Here is a 25208-nt window from a genome sequence, read left to right as displayed (position 1 = left end):
TCTTTGGTGGCCGTGCAAGTTTCCTGCCAACAAAAGGCACATTAATCGTTAACTGGATCATAAAAGCTTGCACCTGCAGGACACCGTTTGATGTCAGTGCGAACGAAAGCTTCATGTCATTGCTGTTACTTCAACAGACAGAAAAACTTCGTAAGCAGCAATATGCTTGTTGTAGCAATGCATTTTGCAAGTTTGTTTTGAGGGAAGAGCATCGCTCCAACCAGTGCTGCATTTTAAATCACGCAAATTCTTACCTAATTTTGGAGCGACAGGTACAGGGAATTACTTCTCCATGTATGGTTCCAATACTAAAAGGTGACCAGTCCGATTACATGCCACAAATTAAACAAATCAGACACAAAAAAAAACGATAGCAAAGGCTTTTATGGCCCTGTTATCGGCAAGAGATTCATACCCAGGCTGCATTGCAAACTCTGCCACTGAAGACACACAAGCACATGGAGAGCTGCACTAGCATCCAAGTGGCAGCTCCGTTTTTAATACTATCAACAGGGAAATTAATTACAAATCAAGGCTGTCGAATTGATCAATTAGCTACATGCTGTTTTTAGGACGATGCATTTGCAGAAAAGCAAAAGCAAATTAGATCATCGGGAAATATTACTGTGAATCACCATTGTTGCCTAGAACGATAGAGATGAAAACAATAAATAGAGGGGTTGAGAATGTTTAAATATTTCAATATCTCAGTAGACACTTTTAGAATAATATAGCAACACAAATCTTATTTTGTCCAAGTGATAAAACACACTATTCATGTAGAACACATCAATACGAGTTTTAAATTTTTTTTTTTTAATTTTATGCTGTAAAAAGCTTGGTTGAGTAACTACTGCAACTATGTAATCTGTCTGCAAACACATTGTATAATTTTGAATTGAGATCGGCACAGGCTTTACAGCAATTATTGCAGCAATCTATGAAAAGGAGAGACAAATCTTGAAAGTTTCATCATGGCACTTTCCTTCATCTTATTCTGATCGCTTTTACAAAGGGAACTAGAATCGAATAAAATCTCAAAGTCAAAATGTGGAAATAATTGGAAAAAATATTTCATGACTCAACTATTTAGTGTATTCAAGTAGCACTTTCGCATCAATTTGCATAAAAATAACTTTAGGTTCACAAATTTCAAACATCAGAAGATATTCATTCTTGACCAACTACTTTGCAATTAACTAATTACTCTCATGTTGCAGTTTTTTTGCACTAATGAAGTGGGCCAAAACCTTCGGAGACACAATTTTGGTGTGTGTGTGTGTGTGTGTGTGTGTGTGTGTGTGTGTGTGTGTGTGTGTGTGTGTGTGTGTGTGTGTGTGTGTGTGTGTGTGTGTGTGTGTGTGTGTGTGTGTGCGTGTGCGTGTGTGTGCGTGTTGGAGTTGAGTTTGGGTTGGTTGTGGTCTGATTGATTTTTTATTTCAATGCAAGAGACCAAGATTGAGCAGATAAAAGCTGGTAGAGGAAAACTATTCTGAGTCTAAGATATTATCATTTATAACATCAAAACTGGAGTGTTTATTTTTAGTCCGATGATATCCATATCTATGCATGCACAAGAGATCACAACTTAAATGGTTTATGAATGAGCAAAATTCTTCAAGATGTTATAATTTGAAAAATATTTATATTCCTTGGTTCTAAAGTGCAACATTGGGAAATACTATAAAAAACAGAATATTTTTGCCAATATTCACCTAAACAAATGTTCAGACTCAAATAAATTGTAACCACAAATTTACAATACTAGCATGGACTTGAAAATACAACCAGATTTAGTTAGGTTTGTGAAGCCAAACACTCAAAATACTATATTAGTTAACATTTTAACATCTGAAGCATAAAATCATATTTTTCCAGAGGTAAAATGGTACACTCCTTAATGTGAAACATTTAAAAAAAATATTCCAAGATCATCTACTTGAACTGTAATGTATTAAGTGAAAATAAATTACTATTAAAACATTTCTAACACTGTTAAATGCTGCTGCTGCTGAGCAAGAAAATCCCTGCATGAATATATCAATAAATTCAAAAGGATATGAAAACATTCACTTAAGACTTGAATTGGTGGAAGTTTTATATCACTCCAGTCAAGCACAAAAAATTTCAAACCTGCCTTAAATATTAACCAATATAATTATATGTGTAGTTTAAAAGATTTGCACCAGTACTCAAAAGTCAGCTCTGTTTTTAATACCATCAAAAGATAAATTAATAGGAAATTAATTCAAAATCAAGGCAGTCAAATTGATCAATTAGCTACATGCTGTTTTTAGGACTATGCAATTACAGAAAAGCAAAAGCAAATTAGATTGTTCACAAATATTACTGTGAATCGCAAAAGAACAGAAATGTCAACTGCATAAAACAAAAAAAGCTCTGTAACAGTAAATGTGGTACGAGGACAAATGTGAAATTAACAACTGCTTGCACAATTTCTCTGCATAGGAAATTAGAAAACGCCTCTATTTCTCTACCCTCTATTTATCTGGTAACTGGCTTCAGAGGATTAAAGAATCAATGTTGCAGTCATTCGTAACATTTACAGCCTGGCCACAACCTTAAAAAGCTGCATTTCTGTCTGTGCAGCTGCAACAGCGATCTTCCGTCTACGAGCAGTCAGTGATATCAAGACAGAATAATCCTCAGACCACAACTCAAATTCTAAAACTTCTTGCAAGCAGCAATTCAAAGATCATGTGGAGAACTCGTTTTTTGTCAACTTTATCACAAGAAATAAAATTATTTTATTTAAAAGAGAACTCCACCCTCAAAACTGAGACAGTGGTGGAGAGGACAAGAGCGCGCAAGATCAGAGTTGCTCCTTGCTGTTCAACAGCCACCTCATTAAAATGGTTAATAAAGCTAGCAGAATATTGGGATGCACGCTGCACCATCCCACACCCACCCCCCTCCCCGCAACAACCCCTGGCATTGCACCCAATTTCCTGCCGATTTTTCTGTGTGCATCAGGGAATAAAACAACTCTAAAATATATTGAAGTGGACAAGAGTCCTGCTTCAGAGATTTTGGAAACAAAATTGTAGCAGCAAAATGATTGGGCAAGAGTGAGATCATTTGCTAAATTATAGCACAGGGATAGAAGAGAACAGCTAAACTCTTGACAGCATTTTTTTCTGTGGATTTACGCTTTCTGGTTGCCCTTTACTGTGTGAAGATCAGCCAGGAACCAGGCTAAAGATTAAGCAGCTCCAACTCACCCCAAAAGCAATCACCCGTGTTCTCTTAAAACAAGCTTCTTATTCAGATTAGTTTATAGTCATATACAACAGGGTGCAAATAGCTTATTCGTATGAAGCTCAGATTAAACAGTAAACTTACAACAATGTTAAATACAATAAACACAAGTGCAAAACAGCAGAATGGGCAAGATTGTAGTGCAAAAAAATTCAAGTGCAATAAGGAATACGAAGGAGATAAGAGTAATAGTACGTGGCAGCACCTCTGGGAACATGATTGGTTCACAAGTTTAACAGCAGTGGAGGAGAAGCTGTACTCTGGTCTGGACAATTGTGCTTTCAATCTCCTGTATCTTCTTCCGGAAGGTAGAAGAAAGAATAGGAAATGGCCAGGGTGACAGGCACCAATGACAACCTTCATGAAGATGGACTGGATGGAAAAAAGTGACAAGACTGTGATGGACTGGGCCGAGTTCATCCCTATCTTCAGACGGCCAAGAGCAGAGCAGTTGCCCAACCAGGCTGAGATACAAAACTTCAGAATACTTTTGAGAGCACATCTGTAGAAGTTTGAAAGGGCATGCTGAATCTTCTCAGATACTGAAGAAAGTAAAAATGCTGATCAGACCATCAGTGTGGGAGGACCAGATTAGGATTCTGGTGCTATGGATGCCAAGGAACTTGAAGATATCAGCCATCTCCTCAGTAGCTCCATTGATGAGGACAGTGTTGTGTTCACCCCTCTCCCACTGTATTAGGTCAACAAGTGTGCTGAGGAGTGGCCAATGGAGTTTAATCTAGATAGGTGTGATGTGTAACAATCTGCGAAGTCAAACTAGGGCAGGACCTTTACAGTGAAGGCTGGTGTCCTTGGGTGTGTTGCAGAGCAAAGGGATCTAGGAGTAAAAGTAACATCAGACAGATTGGGTGGTGAAGGAGGCTTTTGGCATGCTGGTCTTCATCAGCCAAGAAATTGAGGATAGAAATTGAGACATCATGTTACAACAGTACAAGATGCTGGTGAGGCCACACTTGGTGTATTGTGTTCAGTTTTGGTCACCCTGCTATAGGAAAGATGCCATTAGCTAGAAATGGTGTAGAAAAGATTTACAAAGATGTCACCAGTACTTGTTGGCCTGAGCTATATGTTGGCAGGGATAGGATTTTATTCCTTCGAGCACAGGAGGCTGAGGTGTGATCTTGTAAATGTGCATAACATCATGGGGAGAATAGAATGCACAGAATATTTTACCCAGAATAGGGGAATTAAGAACCAGACATAGGTTTAAGGTGAGGGGCGAGGGGGGGGGGGGGGGGGGGGGGGGGGTAATTATTTAACATGAACCAGAGAGGCAACCTTTTCACAGAGGGCCAATGTCTGTTCTGTATGACTGAAACAACCAAGTCTTCGTCTTGCTGATGTTAAGGGTTAGGTTGTTGTAAGGACACCATGAGATAACATTCCTGATGACCTTTGTGTACTTGGTCTCATCAATGTTGTTGATCCTGTACATAACGGCAGTATTATTGGCGAATGCAAAAAAAAATCTAGTTATTGCGATAATTGGCCACTCAATCATGGATGTTCATGGGGTCGAGCAGTGAACTGAGCACCAATCTCAAGGAGGGTCAGGATGGAAGAAATGCTATGGCCAATTCTAATTGACTGAGGTCTGCCGGTCAGGAACTCCAGAAGCCAGTTGCAGATTGAGGCCCCAAGACCAAGGTGCAGAAGTTAAGAGTTGAACTTCGCCAGCTTTATGGTGTTGAAGGCTGAGCTGCAGTCAGTGAATAGCATCCTGAGATGAGTGTTTTTGTTGTCAAGGATAGCTATTTCTGAATGCAGTGCAAGAGACATGACATCCTCTGTAGACCTGCGTTACATGCATGCAAATTGGAGGGTGTCTTCATTGCCCGGGAGCTGGTGCTGATGTGGGCCAATCTTTCAAATCAATGTTAACTACTGGGTGCTAGTCATTGAGACAGGTCACTTATTTTTCTTGGCGTCTGGAATGATGGAGATTGCCTTGAAGCAGATGGTGACACTAGACTGTTGAGATGATACACTGAAAATGTCAGCAAAGAATGTGGCCAGTTGATTGTTGCCCAATTTCAGAACCCATCCATGGATTCCATCTGGGCCGGCTGCTTTCTGAGAGTTTACCCTCGTGAAACCAGATCTGAATTCTGCCACTGAGATGTGACAAAACCAGTTGGGGGGGGGAATAAAAGCCTTTCGTGAAACTTGCTCAAAGGCATTGATTTCACCCAGTATACATCACCAGAGATTGCAAAAATGGTGCCACTTACTGGTGTCATCTTATATTAAACTGAATGGTGTTAAAAGAATGTGGATACATTACTGCTAAAACAAAGGAGGAAAAAGCTCAGTTATTCAATTTCTTTCACCTTATGTGAAATTCAAGGTTGAGTTTGAAATGCACAACTTGCAAAAAGAGTAGAAAGAGCTGTTTAACATACCAAAAATGGTTCCCGGAGGTTGCAGGTGGTTGCTGGAGGTTGCAGGTAGTGGAAGCAGGTAGGGAGACTGACAAAAACCTCCGGGAACCGCACGGAAACCTTGGGTGGGGCGCAAAGTATCCAGAGGTTTCCGTTCAGGTTTCCCAAGTGGGACAGGGGCATAAGGGTATGTCCAGTGGAGGTGGGGTGCAGGGGCTTTGTAGCCAGTTCGACCGCAAGGCTCCCAAGGGAAGTAGGAGTCAATGGGCAGGCACAAAGGAAGGCAATAAAATAACTTGCCAATGCCGCCGAACGGAGCAGTCACTGGCTGTGGCTGAAGAGGAAAGATGCTGTCTGGGCTGCCACGTGACCATCTAGAGGCTAACAGTAAGACACACACCCAGGTCTGATCAACCTGCGGTGGGCCTGCCTCAACTGAGGGTGTCTTGTGATAAAAGGCCGAAACACCCAGTGACGTTGAGTACACAACTGAAGATGTGTCTGAATGGTAGCAAATTCACCTAGTGGTCATACCCAAGAATGTCAATTGTAGTGAAATCTTAGGGATTGTAACACCTAGTCCTACTAATTAATCTTAAAACCCAAACACCAATAATTAGTTCTTTAGAGAGCTGTGTCTTTGGAACTATTTAGAAGTGTAGAAATAGCCATTTTAATTATGTCATGCAAACAAACTGTACTGCAGAAAAGATTTGGCAATCATTTCCTTGATCTTAAATTTACCCACCTGTACTACACCGCTACTGTGCGCAGTGCCCGCAAGACCTTTCTTGCTCCTTTCAACACCAGTCTCCTTCCTCATTTTACCACAATGTTCAAATAATGTCCATGCTTCTTCAACATGCTTTTTCAGGACCTCAAACTGGGGAAGCTCCCTCTCTAATTTAACTTCCTGTCGTCATCCTTCAAAGCCCCCAAGTCACCAATTAAAATCACATTGCCTCATTTTCTTTGATCTTTTCTATTTTTGTGCAACATTGGTGGTATCCAGCATAAAAGAGGGTTAGAGTCTTAATTTGGTTTCTCGCTTTTATAAAAGAATACAGCTGCTTGCTGGAGAAGAGAAATTAAGATTTCTAATTCAGGTTTCATCTGAGCCATTTGTACAGCCCACTGTTCTTTACAAACGTAGCTAGCACAGATTAAAGCTTTTTGTGCAGAAACTTTAAATATAATATACAATGTATGAAACACAAATCACCAAGGGAGTCTTGAAATTCAATATTATTCTGACAAAAAAATAAATGTCGTTTAAGCAGAGTCAGCAGATAGAAATTGCCTCTATTGTCTTTGAACCCGAGGCTTCCGATTTAACATTAATACTACAATGTGTTCAGAAATATAGAAGTTAAAACATTCTGAGCAGTCTTGTTGATCCAATACATGTGGGGAAAAAACCCTCTGCTTAAACTGTATAAATGAAGTGTGAATAGATAGTGTACCAATGTATGAAAGAAGAATATTTAGTGAATAAATACAACATCTGAAAATAAGGAGTATTCTGTTTCTCCTCTGGACGGCGTGAAAGGAATGGATAAGATTCATCTAGAAACGCAAGCTAGATTTACCATCACAAGCTTTGTTGAATTAAACTAAAGATTGAACTAACAAATTCTGGTAGGCTGAAATTCATCGTCCAATAATCAAACTCTGCTTAAAACTTACTCCAAAATTGATACAAGTATGAAATTATTCAACAGTTATACTGCTTGCTCCATCCAGAAACATCAGCTTCTCTCCATGGACACAACTGTTAAGTAGCCATTTCCTCAGTATCTGCAAGTTTCTAGTTATGAACTAATGATTCATGTTGTCAATGAATCAGACAAAACACACACACACACACACCATCTTAACAGTAGCCTGGAATGTTTGAATTTAGTTTATTGTCACTTGCACAGAGGTACAGGTGAAAAGTGACATGCTAAGCAGTTATCGGGAAGACGATACATGATAACAATTGAGCCATTCACAGTGTACAGATACATGATCAAGGGAATGATGTGAATAGCGTTTAGTGCAAGGAATAACATTTAGTACAGTGTTTAGTAATGTTTAATAGCTCAGTCTTCTCTGTCATAGTGTGTAGGCAGGAATAACCGATGCTGATTTACACCGAAGATAGCCACAAAATGCTGGAGCAACGCAGCGGGACAGGCAGCATGCCTGGAGAGAAGGAATGGGCGACATTTCGGGTCGTGGTCTCGACCAGAAACGTCAGCCATACCTTCTCTCCAGAGATGCTGCCTGTCCCGCTGAGTTACACCGGCATTTTTTGTCTCTCTTCTCTATCAGAGGCTGTGTGAATAGATCAAGCGAGAAAGTCTAGCAGGGGAAGGCACTGAATTAAATTTGAAGGAAGTCATATTTAGAATTTTATGTTAAATGACAGCAGTTGAACAATCATCAAATAGGAAGCCTACTAAGCTGAACAAACATGGTTTTGGTTCGCTATAGCTTTTCAAGTTAAAAAACATTCAACCTTATTCTCATAGACAGGAGTCTAATCACTCCTTTGATGTTTCAACCGTTACATATCATCAAAGATAGACACAAAAAGCTGGAGTAACTCAGCAGGACAGGCAGCATCTCTGGAGAGAAGGAATGGGTGACGTTTCGGGTCGAGACCCTTCTTCAGACTGGTTAGGGATAAGGGAAACAAGAGATATAGACGGTGATGTGGAGAAGCCACACTAGCTTCTCATTTTCACCGGACAAACCGCTTACAATGGCCTGTTTCCCTTATCATCTTTACTTTTTTGCATTTCTTTTATTCATTGTTCTTTATGTCTCCACATCACCGTCTATATCTCTCGTTTCCCTTATCCGTAACCAGTCTGAAGAAGGGTCTCGACCTGAAACGTCACCCATTCCTTCTCTCCAGAGATGCTGCCTGTGTTACTCCAGCTTTTTGTGTCTATCTTCGGTTTAAACCAGGATCTGCAGTTCCCTCTTACACGTTACATATTATCTAACTCATTAACCAGAATCAATTTGACACATCCTCATCTTCTGCCACCGTTTCCCCTAGGAGTTTTTCAAAAGTTACATATTTGGTGCTCTATTGCAACACCTGCTAAAAAGATAAGCATATTGCTCGTATAGCATTACAACTACCAATTAAGCATGAACAACAAAAATCAGAAACAAATTCTGGATGGCATTTTGGATCAAATCTTCAAATAAAAAGATCGAGAAATCCTTTGCCTTACGTCTATTACTATTTATTTTCTCTGTGCCCTTCCTAGGATCACCTTGCTAGTTTAAAATTTTGAACAGGACAATGGCCCACTCCCAGGCTTCGTCTGTGTCTAATGTGGAATAGGCAGCTTTACTCGAATTTCCTTCCTTTTGGAAAGAAATTCAACAGCTCTACAATTTTACAACCAAAAGCAGGAGAGGTGGGGTGTGATGGGAAAGGAATTAACAAGAAATCCATCGATCAAAGTAATACTGACAAAAGATGGTTTATCTACATTGCGCTTCCTAACAAAAGATATCCCATTTCAGGTTATTTCCTTCACTATTTTTGTAAATGTACATGTAATTCTGAATAGCATAGAACCAAAATATGTATGTATAGCTGTAGAATATATAGGCAAATACGTAACAAATTTTTAACAAAAAGGGATTAAACATAATTGTTCATTTAAATTTGCAGCTGATATGCCACGCTAGCGTAAAATGTTTTATATTATGCCATGCTAGCGTAAAATGTTTTATAATTTCTTATTTCATCATTCAGACTCAAATTTCATTGTTGCATTTTCAGAGAACTTCGAAGATTGTCAATATTTTGCCCCTTTAAACTTTTTTAAAATCTTACAACAACCTTTTACCTTTTTTAATTTGTACCTCCTGGTATGTGACCAGCTGATATTATTTCCCACAGACTACAGAGCATTACTGTGTAGAATATCTCATTCAACCTGGCCCGATGCTGAAAACCAAACACTATGCTTTCGTCTCAAGTTAGCACTCCAAATACAACCACAAATGACTCATCTACATACAAAGCCAGTAAGTTCATAATTAAATGAAGCGCTTAAATGACTTGTTCCACAGCAACTCCTTCAGAGACCACTACACAAATTAATGTGCACCTCTAAAAAGGAAAGGGGACTATGATTCAAGGCTAAAGCTCAAAAATAAATGTAACTGGCTGGAAGCAGTTTTATTATATTTGGTGATTCAAAAGATTTCCCACCAAAACTAGACTGGGACAATCCCACTCCTAATATTTTATAGAGATGCCAACATTGCGGGTGTGTGGGAAGTACCACCAGTATCATAGTGGCACTGTGTCTTTTATAATGGACAGAAAAGTTCATTTTTGGCATTTTAGTCTAACCCCTTCCTGAGCAGCTGAGCAGTTTGAGAGGCTGGCTAAATGCCAAACAACAAAAAAAAACCCCACAGCATTTGCAGCCACGGGTGAGGGGACAGAAGGGAAACTAACCACAGCAACCAAAGTAGTTCAGGCACCAAGGACGGGTGGTAGGCAAGGACTGGAACAAAGAGACCACGGGGAGGTATGCTTGGGTTCACTGGTTTGGAGCAAAATTGGCTGAATATAGCTCTTTGTTAAAAGGAGTGGGGCTTCTCTAAAAAGCACTAAGTGCAGGATCCAACCACTCCCAGTCCATTTGCCTGCCAGGTTTCCCAAGCACTAGGAAACTCAGCCAACAAATAAATTGAAATGGGTGCCGAAATCCGAGGAACTAAGCCTCATGGTATCATGAATCAGTCTCTCCAGAGCAGGTTATTCAGACATTGAAACCCGTCGCAATAAACTGCAAGTTGGCTCAGTCATTGCAAACTATGTCTCTGGCTCACATATTTGATAAGTTAACCCTTGGCCCACCCGTTGGCATGCCTGATTTTGTGGATAGGTTGGGAAAGGAGCCCTTAATATCCACTCCCCCCCCCCCCCCACCAACTCAAAGACCATCTCAAGCAACAGACACAATTTCACTTCCCAAAGCGTTCAAATTCCTCATTTACAATTCATTCTTACACTTGTGAGTTAAACCTTCAATCAGCAAAAGAACACCATGTTCCAGAATTCATTTAATGGCAATGTGAACTCACTGAACGGATAAAACACTTCACCCACTTTATCCAGGCACGATTTCAGTTAGGTGAATGACTAATACAACAAAGTCACAAGGACTCAAGTTATAGGGTCTGAGACTAGAGAAAAGTCACTGGAATGTATCTGTCTATCAGTAAGCTATCTGTGTCAAGGTCTACATTCAGAAACTCTATTGAATCACGCACACCACACTACTTTGAAACATTTAATACTTTTCATCTTTACCTCAGGGCACTTGCAGAAAATACGTTTGTTGGCAGTATACCAAGCTGGTACATTTCCCTTCATGGGAATGAAAACATGATCCGTCGGCTGGGATTTATCAAAAAAAAGCCAGAAAAACCTTTTCATACAAAGTGTGGTCTCACATTATCTCAGTTTATAAGTGCCCCCATTTGAATTACGGTTATTCCTATTAACATTAAGTCACTTACTTGCTCCCTCCTACATTCTTTACATTATTAAGCTCCCGGTCACCATTAAATTGAATAATATGATGCATGACAAGTGTTTCGACAATGATACCAACAACATAATTAAGAGCAATTTAATAAACAATAATGCATTACATCAGTCATGTAATGGGGTGGGAGATTGCAACCTTCACATGGTCCGCCCCGTTTCGACGAATGCAATCAACCTGGCGTGCACAATCAAATAAGATCAAATAGTACAAGTTGTCCGACAACTTTAGGCTGTGCACGCCATACGCAAGAAGAAGAGTCATGCAATGAATTCCTCCTGCAAATATATTCACCAAAACAAGCAAAGAAGCTGAAGGATAACATCTGATATTTCATGCAATGCACTCAAACATTGACAGCCCCATCCTCAGCTGCCAAAGCTTCCATTTGCCAAAACCAGTGCAATCCCAACAGCCACGAAATTTAATTTGACCACACAAAGCTGCTTGCTTGACTGGCACCCCATCCACCTCTACTGTCAACATACACACAATCTACAGCAACAACTGAAAGAGATCACTTTCAATAATAATTCTGCTAAACACGTGCTCTTCATTTCCTGGTAAGAAATGGGGCATGGGATACCATCGTCTGCTAGTTTCCTAGGCATACTTCCCATGCATACTATCATAACTGAAATACTTTGTCACTGCTGGCCCAAAACTGGGAAATTGCCCTGCTCAAAAGTACTGTGGCTGTACATTCATCACCATACAAGACAGCACTTCAGGAAGGCAGCTCACAACCCCTCGGGCAAGTGCGGGACAAGAAACATATGATGTGACTCGCTCCTCTGATCCACCATCAGGCACGATCCACCAACATGTTTTTTTCCTCTTCCTCCTCTCATTTCTTTTCTAGATAATGTGTTTCGTATTACATCTATTTTTCAATTTATCAAAAATCAACCTTATCAAACTTACCATCGCCACATTTTGAAACAATTTTGATGTAATAGAATATAAAATTCTAGGTTGACCATTTTAAGGGAATTAACATTTAGCCATAGATGCTCCGCTGCCACTCTAATCTTAAATGTGCACCTACCTCAGATTTAGTAGATATATCATCTTCTACTGCAGAATAATTGGGATTCACAATATCTTCAAATGGTGGCAAACTTGGCTTCTTTTTCTCAATCACTTCATTTTCCGTTGGGATTTTTATCATTTTAACTTGAGGTCTGTCATTGAGTTTTTTTTCCGAAAGAAGCGGGTGTGCAGAGGCACTGGAAAAGCTTTTAAACAAAAATTCAGAGCTGCTTTTATTTTTCTTCTTAGCAACAAGTTCATCAGTGTCTGTATTAGGAGGCCTCTTCATTGGAGCCTTAACATCCTGCTGAATGCCTCCACTCACCATGCTGTGTTCCAATGATTTTGGCTCTTTTGACATTGGTTTTGGTTCCTTAAATGCTGTCTTAGGAACAGTTTTCTCATCTTTTAGTGGTTTGTTTTCTTTGGGTTTCTTTGAAGGCTCTTTGGACGTTTTACTGTGTTCCCTGGAAAGTTCTTTGAAGGCACTTTTGTGCTCTTTTGAGTCTTTAGATGGTTTATCTTTGTGCTCTTTCGTGGATTTGTGCGACTTGGAGAAACTGTTAGAGCTGCTCTTATTTGGATCCTGCGAAGTAGAAAGGGGGAAAAATAGTCATCCCTTTCAATGAAAGATTTGGAAAACAAAATATATGCTGAGTAATGAGGATGCAGCAAAAGGGCTACAATTGGATCTTCAACATCTGATATATAGAGATAAAGTCTCACCATATTCCTACTCATTCAGGACTTTAAGCAGATATCAATGGTAAGTATCCACAATATTTAATTAACCATAAAGAAGATAAATGCTCACAGGGAAGAGTACACTGGGACTGCTTTCCAGTGAAAGATAGTCAGCACAAGTTAGTTCCTTCGACTAACATGCTCTGGTAGACAATTAAAACCCATACAGATTTCTTGTCCAGCATAATTACCAATGATAACATTTCAACAGATAACTTTAAAATGCAACAGCTGGACTGTAATGTCTTATGGGTAATTGCATTCCTAAAGAATATGGGGAGGAAATTGATTGGTTATTCAATATGAAGTCAGTTACTTTTTCCAAAAATAGCTGTAGGAAAAGAGGCTAATCACTAAGAGAGGTTAACAGCTAATCATCATGCTAAATTTCTTTTTGAAAAGTGAAAATATTAATATGAACATTTTTGCAACTTAGATCATCAGGTGCATTAAATCCATGTAATTACACTCTAGACCTTCCACAACTGTTGTCTTAAAATTGTTTCTGCACATTTCACATCTGTTCAAAGATCTGTGGAAAAATGTCGACTTTTCAGTACCAGCCTCCATCACCACCTCATCCCAGATCTCAAGGCTTTTAAATCTTAGTGACACCCCTGAATAGTATCCTTTGGGTAATAAACCATCAGACCACACACATTGAAAGCAGTTGTTGCACAGTACTAGGGTTTCTAATAAAAATCCAAGACTATTATAACAACATGATAATGGATTGTTAAAAAGTGAAAATGGAGACTTTTTTTTGATGGCATACAGCATTTAAAAACCAAATTATAAAAAAGAGAAGTAGTCCCTTTGCACCTCAAAGGTACAAAGAGGCGTAATAAAATTTACAAGGATAAATATTTTACACTGGTTTTGTGCAACAACTTTAAGGTATAAATGTTGATGGGTCAGTCACAAACATATTAAATTAATTTCAATTGGTATATGGAACGATTTAAAATGAAAAAAAATCCCAACAACTTTGGAAAAGATACAAAAATGATCACATCATCCTTGCTGGCCAATTCTTAATTGATTCCCTTGAAACCTCATCCATACAGAAACTTAATGCCTGCAATATAATTTAGATTTTAATTTATCAGAAGATAAAGTTACAATGGCCAAGATCCAGCATGTTCATTTCTGGGTAGCACATCAAGTTGAACAATTCAATTGGCACAAATGCAGATGTTTTGCTTGGAAAATAGATCACCTAAGAGTACATAATTACTTTTGTTTCCTATTTAATATAAATCACAGATAATAAACTTATCATTTAGCTACGAGTCCATTAAAGCTTGCTGCAAGCTTTAAATGAAACAGCTCGAATAAAAGCAATTTTCTCTACTTTAATGGCACATTTCAATAACAGGCCTTATAAATGCTTTCAGTATTTTTCACCAAGCATCTAAAGACCATAATACTCTTAATGGTCTTCAGTGCCATAAAGGGCTTGATAGAGCCAACGGCTCAGGAACTTCTGCAGGGAACCACTGGTTGGTTATGATGTGCACATCAGCCATTTCCAGACTTCCACACCCAGGTACTAAAGGGTGCAAGGATGGAACATAATTTACATCAGATTGCAGCAGATCCAAACCCTTCATCTGCCACCAGTCTCAATAGAGTTTAATGAAAGCAGGACTGCAGAGCTGATGAGGCAGATTCACTTCATATGTGCACGGCTGCCAACTCTCACGCTTTGAGCGTGAGAATCACACATTTGAACAAATTATCACGCCCTCACGCTGATCACAAATTTCTCACGCTGTCGTGAGAAATTCTGTGATCAATGAAAATTTCAAAACTCAGATAAACTGCATGGGCCGCGGGTGTTGGAGAGCCGGGGCTGAGGGAGGGATGGAAGCAGATCCAGCGGCGGGGACAGATGCGGGGAACCGGCGCTGGCGAGTGTTTGCCGGGCTGGCGAGTCGCTCGCTGCAGCTCCGGCCATGGAGCATTGCAAGAGTCCCGGGCCGTCAGAGGCGTCGGAAGCATTGTGCCGCTGCCGTGAGAGTCTCATTGCCGATGGGACAGAGACTCTCAAAGGGAGGCGGAGAGAGAGGGGAAGGAGACATGGAGATGGGGGGAGTGGGGGGGAGAGATAGAGGGGGTGAGAGGAGAGAGACCCAAGGGGAGAGAGAAGAGGGAGAGGGAGAGGGAAGGGGGGGGGGGAGAGCGAGGAGAGAGAGGGGGAGAGAAGAGAGAGAGAGGGGAGGGAGAGAGATAAGGAGAGGGAGAGGAGAGAGATAGGGAGAGAGAGAGGGAGAGGGGGAGAGAGAGAGAGGGAGGAGTGAGGTGGAAGAGGGGGGGGTGAGAGAGGGGGGGAGTGAGAGAGGGGGTGAGGGAGAGAGGGGGAAGAGAGGGGGAAAGAGGGATGAGAGAGGGAAGAAAGAGGGAAGAAAGAGGGAAGAAAGAGAGGGGGAGAGAGAGGTGGTAAAAGAGAGAGGGGAAGAGGGAGAGAGGGGGAAAGAGAGAAACGGGGAAAGGGAGAGAGGGTGGGGCAAAGAGAAAGAGGCAATAGAGACAGAGGAGAAAGAGAGTGGGAGAGAGCAAAGGGGAGAGTGAGGTGGGAGGGAGAGAGGGGGAGAGAGAGGGGAGAGAGGTAAGAGAGAGGAGAGAGAGGAGAGAGGAGAGGGAAATAGAGAGGGAGGGAGAAAGAGAGGGGGAGAGAGAGAGGGAGAGGGGGAGAGAGAGAGAAGAAGAAAGAGAGGGGGAGAGAGAGAGAGCGAGAGAGAGAGAGTGGGGGAGGGAGAGAGAGGGGAAAGAGAGAGGGGAGAGAGAGAGAGAGAGAGAGAGGGGAGGGGAGAGAGGGGACAAGAGAGAGGGGGAGAGTGAGGTGGGAGGAAGAGAGGGGAAAGAGAAAGGGGAGGGGGAGAAAGAGGGGAGGGAGGGAGAGAGAAGAGAGAGGGAAGGGGAGAGAGAGGGGGGTGAGAGGAGAGAGAGGGAGACAGAGAGGGAGAGACAAAGGAGAGAGAGAGAGGGGAGAGAGGGGGAGGGGAGAGATAGGGGAGAGATAGAGGGGGGGGGGTTGAGAGGAGAGAGAGTGGAAGAGAGGGGGGGAGAGAGAGAGTGAGAGAGAGGGGAGAGAGAGGGAGGAGAGTGAGGTGGGAGGGAGAGAGAGGTGAGAGAAAGAAAGGTGGAGAGAGGGGAGGGAGAGCGGGGGAGAGAGGAGAGAGAGAGGGGGGGACAGAGAGAAGAGAGAGAGAGGGTAGAGAGAGGGGGAGAGAGAGGGGGAGAAAGAGAGAGAGGGATAGAGAGGCAGGGCTGCCAAATTGAGCATGAGAATCACGCATTTCACCAAATTCTCACGCTGATCACAAATTTCTCTCGCTCCGTCGTGAGAAATTCTGTGATCAACGAAAAATTCAAAACTCATATCAACTGCATGGGCCGCGGGTGTTGGAAGCAGAAGCAGCGGTGGGAACAGATGCGGTCGGGAAGCGGGGCTGACGAGTGTTTTCCGTGCTGTTGAGTCCCTCACTGCAGCTCCGGCCATGGAGCAGCCCCAGTGCAAGAGTCCTGGGCCATCGGAGGCGTCGAAGCGTTGCGCCGCTGCCGTGAGAGTCTCTGTGCCAAATTTGCCCAGGTGACCGGCACGGATCAGGCTGCAGCTCGGTGCATCCTGGAGGTCAACCAGTGGCTGCTGGAAGTAAGTACCAAGCACTGGGTAGAAACAGTGGAAGTTTTCAAATGGGGGTGGTTGGAGAAAGCATCTTGATTGCCTGCTAGATTTTCACTTACTGTAACTGCAGGAAAAATGTTCCCGATGTTGGGGGAGTTCAGAACCAGGGGTCGCAGTTTAAGAATAAAGGGTAGGCCAGTTAGGACTGAGATGAGGAAAAACTTTCTTCACGCAGAGTTGTGAATCTGCAGAATTCTCTGCCACAGAAGGCAGTGCAGGCCAATTCACTGGATGTTTTCAAGAGAGAGTTACATTTAGTTCTTGGGGCTAACAAAATCACGGGATATGGGGAAAAAACAGGAAAGAGGTACTGATTTTAGATGAATAGCCATGATCATATTGAATGGCAGTGCTGGCTCGAAGGGCCGATGGCCTATTCCTGCCCCTATTTTCTATGTTTCCATGCTTGAGTATATGGCAATAAAACTCGATCATTTGATTTTGAAGCATTCATGCATGGTGGAGGTATAATGTAGTCATAGAGTGATACAGTGTGAAAACAGGCCCTTCAGCGCAACTTGTCCACACCCGCCAACATGTCCCAGCTACGCTGCCTGCATTTGGTCCATACCTCCAAACCTGTCCTATCTATGTATCAGTCTAACTGTTTCTTAACTGTTGGGATGGTCCCTGCCTCAACTACCTCCTCTGGCAGCATGTTCCATACACCCACCACCCTTTGTGTGGAACAAGTTACCCCTTAAAAAGTTACCTCTTAAAAATACTTCATACAAAAAACATTGAAATCATACTTCTACAATGCACTAAAACATGATTTTAATAAATCAAATTTCAAAAAGTCCCAACCGTGGGAGGGGACACACCCTACTTCCACACCCTCTCCCCACTCGGTTGCTCCACTCCCTCACCGGGTACCCCCAAGGCCAATGATCAGTGATCGCTCAGCCTCCCCACTTTCAAAAATGCTCCGCGGCCCCTGGTTCAGACGGAGAACACTGCTAGATGTGAGCGGGGAACTGAGGCCAGTTGTCCGTGATGTCTGGATCCCAATGCTCAGCGCTTCATGTTTCGGAGTTGGCTAATGTTATTGATTTGTAATTAGCCTGATTCGTAATTAGTTGACAAAACCTTAATATATTAATCTGGAATATCCAGGGGGATGAGATTAGTGTAATATTAAAATGACATGCAAGGTGTCAGGCTGTCTGTCACAACATACAGCCCTGATAACCCATTATTTCCTTCAGTTAAATATTGGGAAGGTAGCACTATTGTCATTTGCCACTCAATTATTATGTTTGTTTACCTCACTGACTATTTCTAACCCCCCCCCCCCCCCAATTCCTTTGACAGGTTGAGTAGAAATGTCCCCAATCTCGTTGTTTTATTAATTAAACACGTAGATGAACATCCTCAACGAGTGTAATCAGATGGAAACTGATACAGATGCAAAATTTAAGAGCTTGTTCAAAGAAGGGGCATATTTTAAAGGAGTGACAGAGATACTTGCAGGGGAATGTGTGAGATTATTATTTGTCTTTAGTTTTAGCTTGAACCAGGACATCTGAAGATTCAAAGTTTAATATAGTAACTGTGCTGATCCTGACCCCAACCAACCACGTAATGAATATAATCCATTCTGTAGATGGTTTATGCATGCAACCAATCATATAGCTACCTCAGCACCACTAATCCCACCTTAGGTATCATTTATAATAACACCCACTTCTCCCTCTTCGCAGTTAGCAGACTGGAGTCAGTCACTACTTATGTGTTGTTTAAGTCTGAGTATGTATTAAAGACTATTTCAAAGTCACACGTGTGTAATGTCTCATTTACATGGTGTCAGATAGAGACTACTCGCATCTCCTGTTTACCGTTTTTTCTTTCTTTCATTAAGTTTTTATTTTCATTTTGACGATGGCTTCCTCTTGCCGAAAGCCTGCCCAGCTCATCTTCGATTCGATTATCGCTCAGCGCTGGGCTACTTTCGAATTGGACTACCGCCATTACATGAACATCGCGCATCGCAACGAACCAGATGAAGTCAAGGCCTCACTTCTACTCAACCTTGCCGGCCCCGATGCCATGAGAAGAGCGAGGACTTTCCGGTACTCCCCAGCGGTCCTGGGTGAGGACGATCAGGTACTGATCCCCATAGAAACAGCTGACGACCCGAATGTCCTGATGCGCAAATTCAGGGAGATTTGTGACCTACCCTCTAATCATATTTTAGAAAGGGCGCGATTCTTTACTCACAAGCAGTTGCCAGACGAACCTGTTGAGGGCTTTATCGCTGATTTACGCTACCAGGTCCAGAGGTGCAGGTTCGAAGCCATGACTGACCAATTAACGAGAGACATTCTGGTGACAGGGATGCTCGATCAAAAGCTGAGATCGGAGCTCCTTCGCAACCCAGATCTCACCTTAGATGAAGCCGTGCATGCCTGCAGAATGGCTGAGGTCATTGACCCACCGAACCGTCAGCGTGATTCAGACACCAAATCGATTAATCTAACTGGGTTCAATAGACCGCGAGCTCAAATGGACAATACGAGGTTTATGTCCCGGGCCAACCCCGCGTCTGGTAACGAGCCCCCCCCCGAAATGCCCGAATTGCAATTATCTGCACTACAGGCAGTCGCCTTGTCCTGCCTATGGAAAAGCCTGCAACTATTGTAAAAAATTTCTCTGCTGCCTGCCGTTCTTGTGGGAAGGTTCCACCAGCTTCCAGACCTAACCTAAACATGCTGATGCAGGTCGATAACAAATACGGCTCTCCGTCCTTGCTCGGCGCTGCCCATGATGCTGATCCAATTAATTCAGAAGGGGAGCCGTCAGCATCTGCTTGCTGTACAGGAGCCCTATCTGCCACCAGCTGGACCCTACGCTCCACCACTCCAGTTACCGCCGTCCGCTGCTGATCCCGTGACCGGCCCAGCATGCCCGATACCCCTCGCATGTTCCGTTCTCCTCCGCGTGGCACGGCTATATCTGACGGCAGATTCACCCCTCCTGCATGCTTGACCCCCCTGCCACCTTCTGTCCCCCCATTGGCTTTCTCGCCTTTGGGTTCGCCGCCATCCTCGGGTCTTTCTGATGAAGGGGGGGGAAGGTTTGGTCCGTACGCGTTCGGGCCGCGTCAGTAGGCCGCCTGTTAGGTATGGCGATTTTGTTTAATTTCGTTTAACTTTGGTGGCATGGATACATACCATGTTTAATCTTCTAAGGGGAAGGATGTAGATGGTTTATGCATGCAACCAATCATATAGCTACCTCAGCACCACTAATCCCGCCTTAGGTATCATTTATAATAACACCCACTTCTCCCTCTGCGCAGTTCAGTAGCAGACTGGAGTCAGTCACTACTTATGTGTTGTTTAAGTCTGAGTATGTATTAAAGACTATTTCAAAGTCACACGTGTGTAATGTCTCATTTACACATTCCGGAGGTTTTACTTTTATGATGCCATTTAAACTTCACTTGGATTTCAATCACTTCAATGTAAAAGTAAATGGGAATGGGGAGCATTGGAACAAAAATTTGCCCTCGGTACATATTAACTGTAATGTAATAATGTATGCATGTTGGTAGGTGCAATCAAAACAAAGATTTTTTTATAATTGTTGTGTTATGAATTCCACAGAAAATATTATGTACTCTCAAGATCACATTTAATAGGTTAAGCAAGAGAGAGCTAGATAGGGCTCTTTTTTTCTTGATCTTAACCTTTTCTTAACCTTGCTTAAATATATAGTTATTGGACTTTGCATTTCGGAAAAGTCCCAGCTGAGAGGAAGACAGCAAAATACTGAAAATATGGGGGATGAAAATGGCTTCAGGACAGTTTGTTACGAAAATGAAAGAAATAGACAATGGACAATAGGTGCAGGAGTAGGCCATTCGGCCCTTCGAGCCAGCACCGCCATTCATTGTGATCATGGCTGATCATCCCCAATCAGTACCGCGTTCCTGCCTTCTCCCCATATACCCTGACTCCGCTATTTTTAAGAGCCCTATCTAGCTCTCTCTTAAAAGCATCCAGAGAACCTGCCTCCACCGCCCTCTGAGGCAGAGAATTCCACAGACTCACAACTCTCTGTGAGAAAAAGTGTTTCCTCGTCTCCGTTCTAAATGGCTTATTCCTTATTCTTAAACTGTGGCCCCTGGTTCTGGACTCCCCCAACATCGGGAACATGTTTCCTGCCTCTAGCATGTCCAAGCCCTTAACAAATGGTAATAGAATACTTATACAGCTGAGTGAGTATAATTTTATGGATGAGAAATTGTGTTCAACCAATTGATGACTTTGACAAAGTAACTAGCAAAGTAACAATCCATAATTTGGTCTGTCAAGTGCCCCATAAAGGATCACTGCAGTAGATAAGCACCTGTGGGCTTGAACGTAATAGGTTAAGTCCAGGGGGTCAGACATGGGGCTTTATGTGTGGGCCAGATATATTGTCAGTGCAAAGGGGCTAGGAGCAAGGCCAAGTGTGCATCCAGAGTCAAGGTCTGGAATAGTACTAGGTGTGCAGTCAAAGCTGGGACCAGGGGGGTGTTCAGCACTGGGAACCTAAGCAGGTAAGCAGCTATGATCAGGGTAGAATAGGGGGCCAGGTGTAAGGCTGGACTTAGGGACAGGAATGAGAGAAGGTATGCAACTGGAGTCAGGGCCAGGAGTAGTACCAGGTGTGCAGTGAGACCCACGTTGGTCAACATGGGCCAAGTGTTTGATTATAACCTGATATCCATACACTAAGATGCACCATATGAATACAGTATGCACCCGATTGCACAATTTAAAGCTGAAAAATGCAAAAGTTCCGTACCAATGGGAGGGGGGAGGGGGGGAGGATAATAGAAGCAAGTGTAACATTTAGGCCTAATTCAGTATGATCCAGCTCATTTTAACAATATTGGAGAAGAAAATATGTTATAATGCTGTCCAACAAAATAACTCAAATACAGAAAAAACTAAACTCAAGTTTGCTCCTCAATAAAAATGGTAAACAGAGCAAACTCTGGGTTTTAAATCTTAATTATCAAAAAAGGGAAAAACTTGCAACGATTAGTTTACCATTTCTACCGCAGCCACTGTTGTTACCCATGCTGGTCTTGGTGATCAGAGCAACTGATTTATTCATGGCAATTAACATTTATTTCAAAAACATTGAATTGTAGATTTATCTTTCCAAGGGCGAGCACATAATGATTATTTCTTCATTTCCGCTTCCCACCCAAAACCTGCATATGTTGCTGCCCAATGTTGCTATTAAGAGCCTGCACGAGATTGTCAAAGAAAAATACAGAAGGAGGTTTGAATTCCACTCTCGACGCTTCAAATTGACACCTTCCCGTTAAAAACAACCCAACACACAATTCCTGAATCTACTGCTCCAAGAAGTAAAGCTTCCTGTTCAATGCTACAAGTGTTTCGCTCCACACTCCTTCCAGACTCATGCCTCATATTGTTATTACATTTGATAAAAAGTAATATTTACCTTCAATTTGAATACAATTCCTATCACTTAGCTGCAGGGGATTACTGATTCAGAGAATCACACAGATGAGAATATAAAAGGTCTGCAGCTCAGGTGGATTACAGATGAGGGAAGACTGGCTTCGTCAAGTTGTTTTGCAACAGAGATGGCCAAGAGGAGACTTAATCAATATATATGTGATTACAAAAGGACCTCATTAAGGTGAATGGGAGGGATGTTTTTATATAGCATGGGGGTTGGGGTACATCACGACTGAATTCACTGATCGCTGTGGGCAATTTTATTTTCTCCCCTGGCAAGCACCGTCATTTGATGTTGACTGCAAAATCCAGTCCATTAACCTTGACTAAAGGGATGCACTTTTCCATTTACCACAATAATCAGCTTCCGCACCACTCTACTAATAGCCTATGAAAGAACTTACCCCTCCTGCTTTCAGCAGCTTCCGACGGAATTCCTCTGTTGGATTGTTGAAGGTGAGTTTTTCACAACGGAGATGATTTACAGGTGGATGTCCCTCAAGATGCAGGAATAAATCATAATCAAAGCGTACCTTCTTGGGCTCTTCCTAAGGAAAAATAAGATGCAAAATTATATCCAAATGATCCATACTAGGTTTGGCTGTACAAGCAAGACAACTATTGGGTTTGTCATTGCACTTTCCTAGATTTAAGAAAAAGTACAAGTTCTCTCAATTGGGTAAAACAATCACAAAATTGGAACAAAGCTATATTAAAAAAACTAAAAATATTTTTTTGATTTCCACTGTTTGAAAAATAAAAATGTAGCCTATCATGAGGCCAGGACATTGCAGAAAAAAAGCAGCACTAAATAATTAGTTGCCAAATCAACACCAGCATATTTGTTCAATAATCTACAGTTCCCTCATTGGTCTCATCAGCCATCTCAGAACCGACAGAACCAGAGTGTAAGCAAGTTATCCTTATTTAAAGGCAGTCAGTCAGACAGGACCTTTCAGCCCAACTCGTCCATGCCATCCATGATGTTAATCTAAGCTAGACCTGTTTGCCCACGTCTGTCCAATATCCCTCTAAATGTTTCTTATTCATGTATCTGTTTAAATGTCTTTTAAATGTGGTTATCGTACCTGCCTTAACTACTTCCTTTGGAAGCTTGTTTTATATACGAACCACTCTCTGTGTGAAAACGTTGCCTCTCTGTTTCTTTCCCCTCAGCTTTAACCTTTACCCTCTAGTTCTTGATTCCCCTACCCCTTCTATTCCCCATATAGGTTTTATGCACCTAAAAGTTTACTCCCGAGTTTCCTGCGCTGCAAGGAACAAAGTTCTAGCCTGCCCAACTTCTCCCGACAGCTCAGGCCCTCAAGAACCATTAACATCCTCAGAAATCTTTTCTGCATTCTTTCCAACGTAATGTTTTTTTTCCCGCAGAAGGGTGACCAAAACTGAAAATAAGACTCCAAGTCTCATTAATGTATAATGCAACTGCAGCATAACATCTATACTCAATTCCCTGATTGATGAAGGCCACCGTGCCAAAAGACTTAATCACCCAATCTACCTTTGTGACTCTTTCAGGAAACGACTGTATGTGCTGGTACTCGAGATCCCTATGCTGTACAACACTCTGCATGGGCCGACTGTTCACTGTGCAGGTCCTGGTCTGGTTTGACTTCCTAAAAATGCAACACCTTACACATTTAAAATAAACTGCATTCAGCCCACTGATCAGGCTGATCAAGGTCCCGCTGTAATTCTTAGTACCATCTTCACTATCCATGATACTACCTATTTTAGTGCAAATTACTACTTATGACATATATTCTCATCCAATTGTTTATAAAGCACCAAGAAGATTAAGCTACCACTACCCTAGGCTACAATTTTAAATGATTACACAGCAAATGAAAAGGAGCCCAATTGCCTGCATATCAAATCCCCACCTTCAAAGCTAACACAGGAAACCTTTATTTAATAATTACCCAAAGGTATGGTTGTCTAAAGGATAAGTGACAAAGTAGTGGCAAACAATTGTTTACCTGATGAGGGAAGTAGACTGTGGGACTCCAGGAGGTCAGTAATTACCACCACTGGTTTTCTTGCTACATGCAAGTAACAATGTCCTGGGTACAGGGAGCACAAATTTGTAGTTGGCACAGGATATAAAAGTTTACCATGTATTAAATAATGTGCAGGGTGGTGGCCAACTTGGAGGAAGCCGACAGAAATGGGCCAACTCCAATCAGATATTATTCAATAGGAGCAAGTGTTGTCCTTCACGCGAGACATTGAAACAACGACAATATAAATGAAAGCAAGCAGGTTGTGAGAATAGGAGCAGGGGTAGAGTTTCACAAATCTATGAATGTGGCAGACAAAATGTTAAGGGATTAAGAGAACATATGGGATGCCTGGACTGTAAATAGGGCAACTGAATACAAAAACAAGGATGTCATGCTAAACCTTAACTCATTGGTTTAGTCTCAGCTGATGTTTTGTGTATAATTGTGGAATTACACTTCGGAAAGTTCATCAGATCTTAGGGAGGGTATATTTATTAGAATGGCATCAAGGATGAAAAACTTGAATTGGGTCAGTAACTAATTGTTTTGGGGTGGGGTGGGGGGGGGGCAAGGGATAAGAGACTTGGCAAAATGAAAAGTTAACTGTAGAAACTCCTCTCTGACCCCTTTCCTTGGTCTTTTTATCCTTCAATAGAAGCCATTTTCATTTTTAGACCAGACATTTAAATTCAGAGCTGCCTTAAAATTTAGAGCTGTATTATTTAGACGAGCTCCAGGTGTCCATTGCTGTAGTTTCCATCCTTTTGTTCTTGCTTGCAGACGTTCTGGTCTGCTAAGCAAATCCGAAGCTGAACTACCACAGCAACAAGACTCCCGACTCTATTAGAAACTTATGCTTGTGAATTAATTGCAGAAACATCAGAAATGAACTGAAATTTTATTTTATATCAACCAAAACTACAAATTAATTTTTATTCTAATTTCTCAATATTTGCTCCTAAAAAAAACAT

The 25208-nt window shown here is 41.9% G+C and overlaps 1 protein-coding gene across 2 annotated transcripts in view; it reads right to left on the bottom strand.

Annotated features, from left to right (window-relative positions):
- mllt3 (MLLT3 super elongation complex subunit) overlaps positions 1-25208 on the bottom strand; it is a 130029-nt gene that overhangs the window by 39216 nt on the left and 65605 nt on the right. For both annotated transcript variants that reach the window (XM_033017837.1, XM_033017838.1), the window contains exons 4-5: positions 22618-22761; positions 12309-12878 (exon numbers count right to left, since the gene is read on the bottom strand). In XM_033017837.1, coding sequence (XP_032873728.1) covers positions 12309-12878; positions 22618-22761 — 714 coding nt within the window. The remainder of the gene's footprint in view (positions 1-12308; positions 12879-22617; positions 22762-25208) is intronic.

The sequence above is a fragment of the Amblyraja radiata genome, chromosome 3 (assembly GCF_010909765.2).
Source record: "Amblyraja radiata isolate CabotCenter1 chromosome 3, sAmbRad1.1.pri, whole genome shotgun sequence".
Classification (NCBI taxonomy): Eukaryota; Metazoa; Chordata; class Chondrichthyes; order Rajiformes; family Rajidae; genus Amblyraja; species Amblyraja radiata.
Note: the sequence above shows the minus strand (reverse complement) of the source record. Positions and strands in the feature narration are given on the sequence as shown.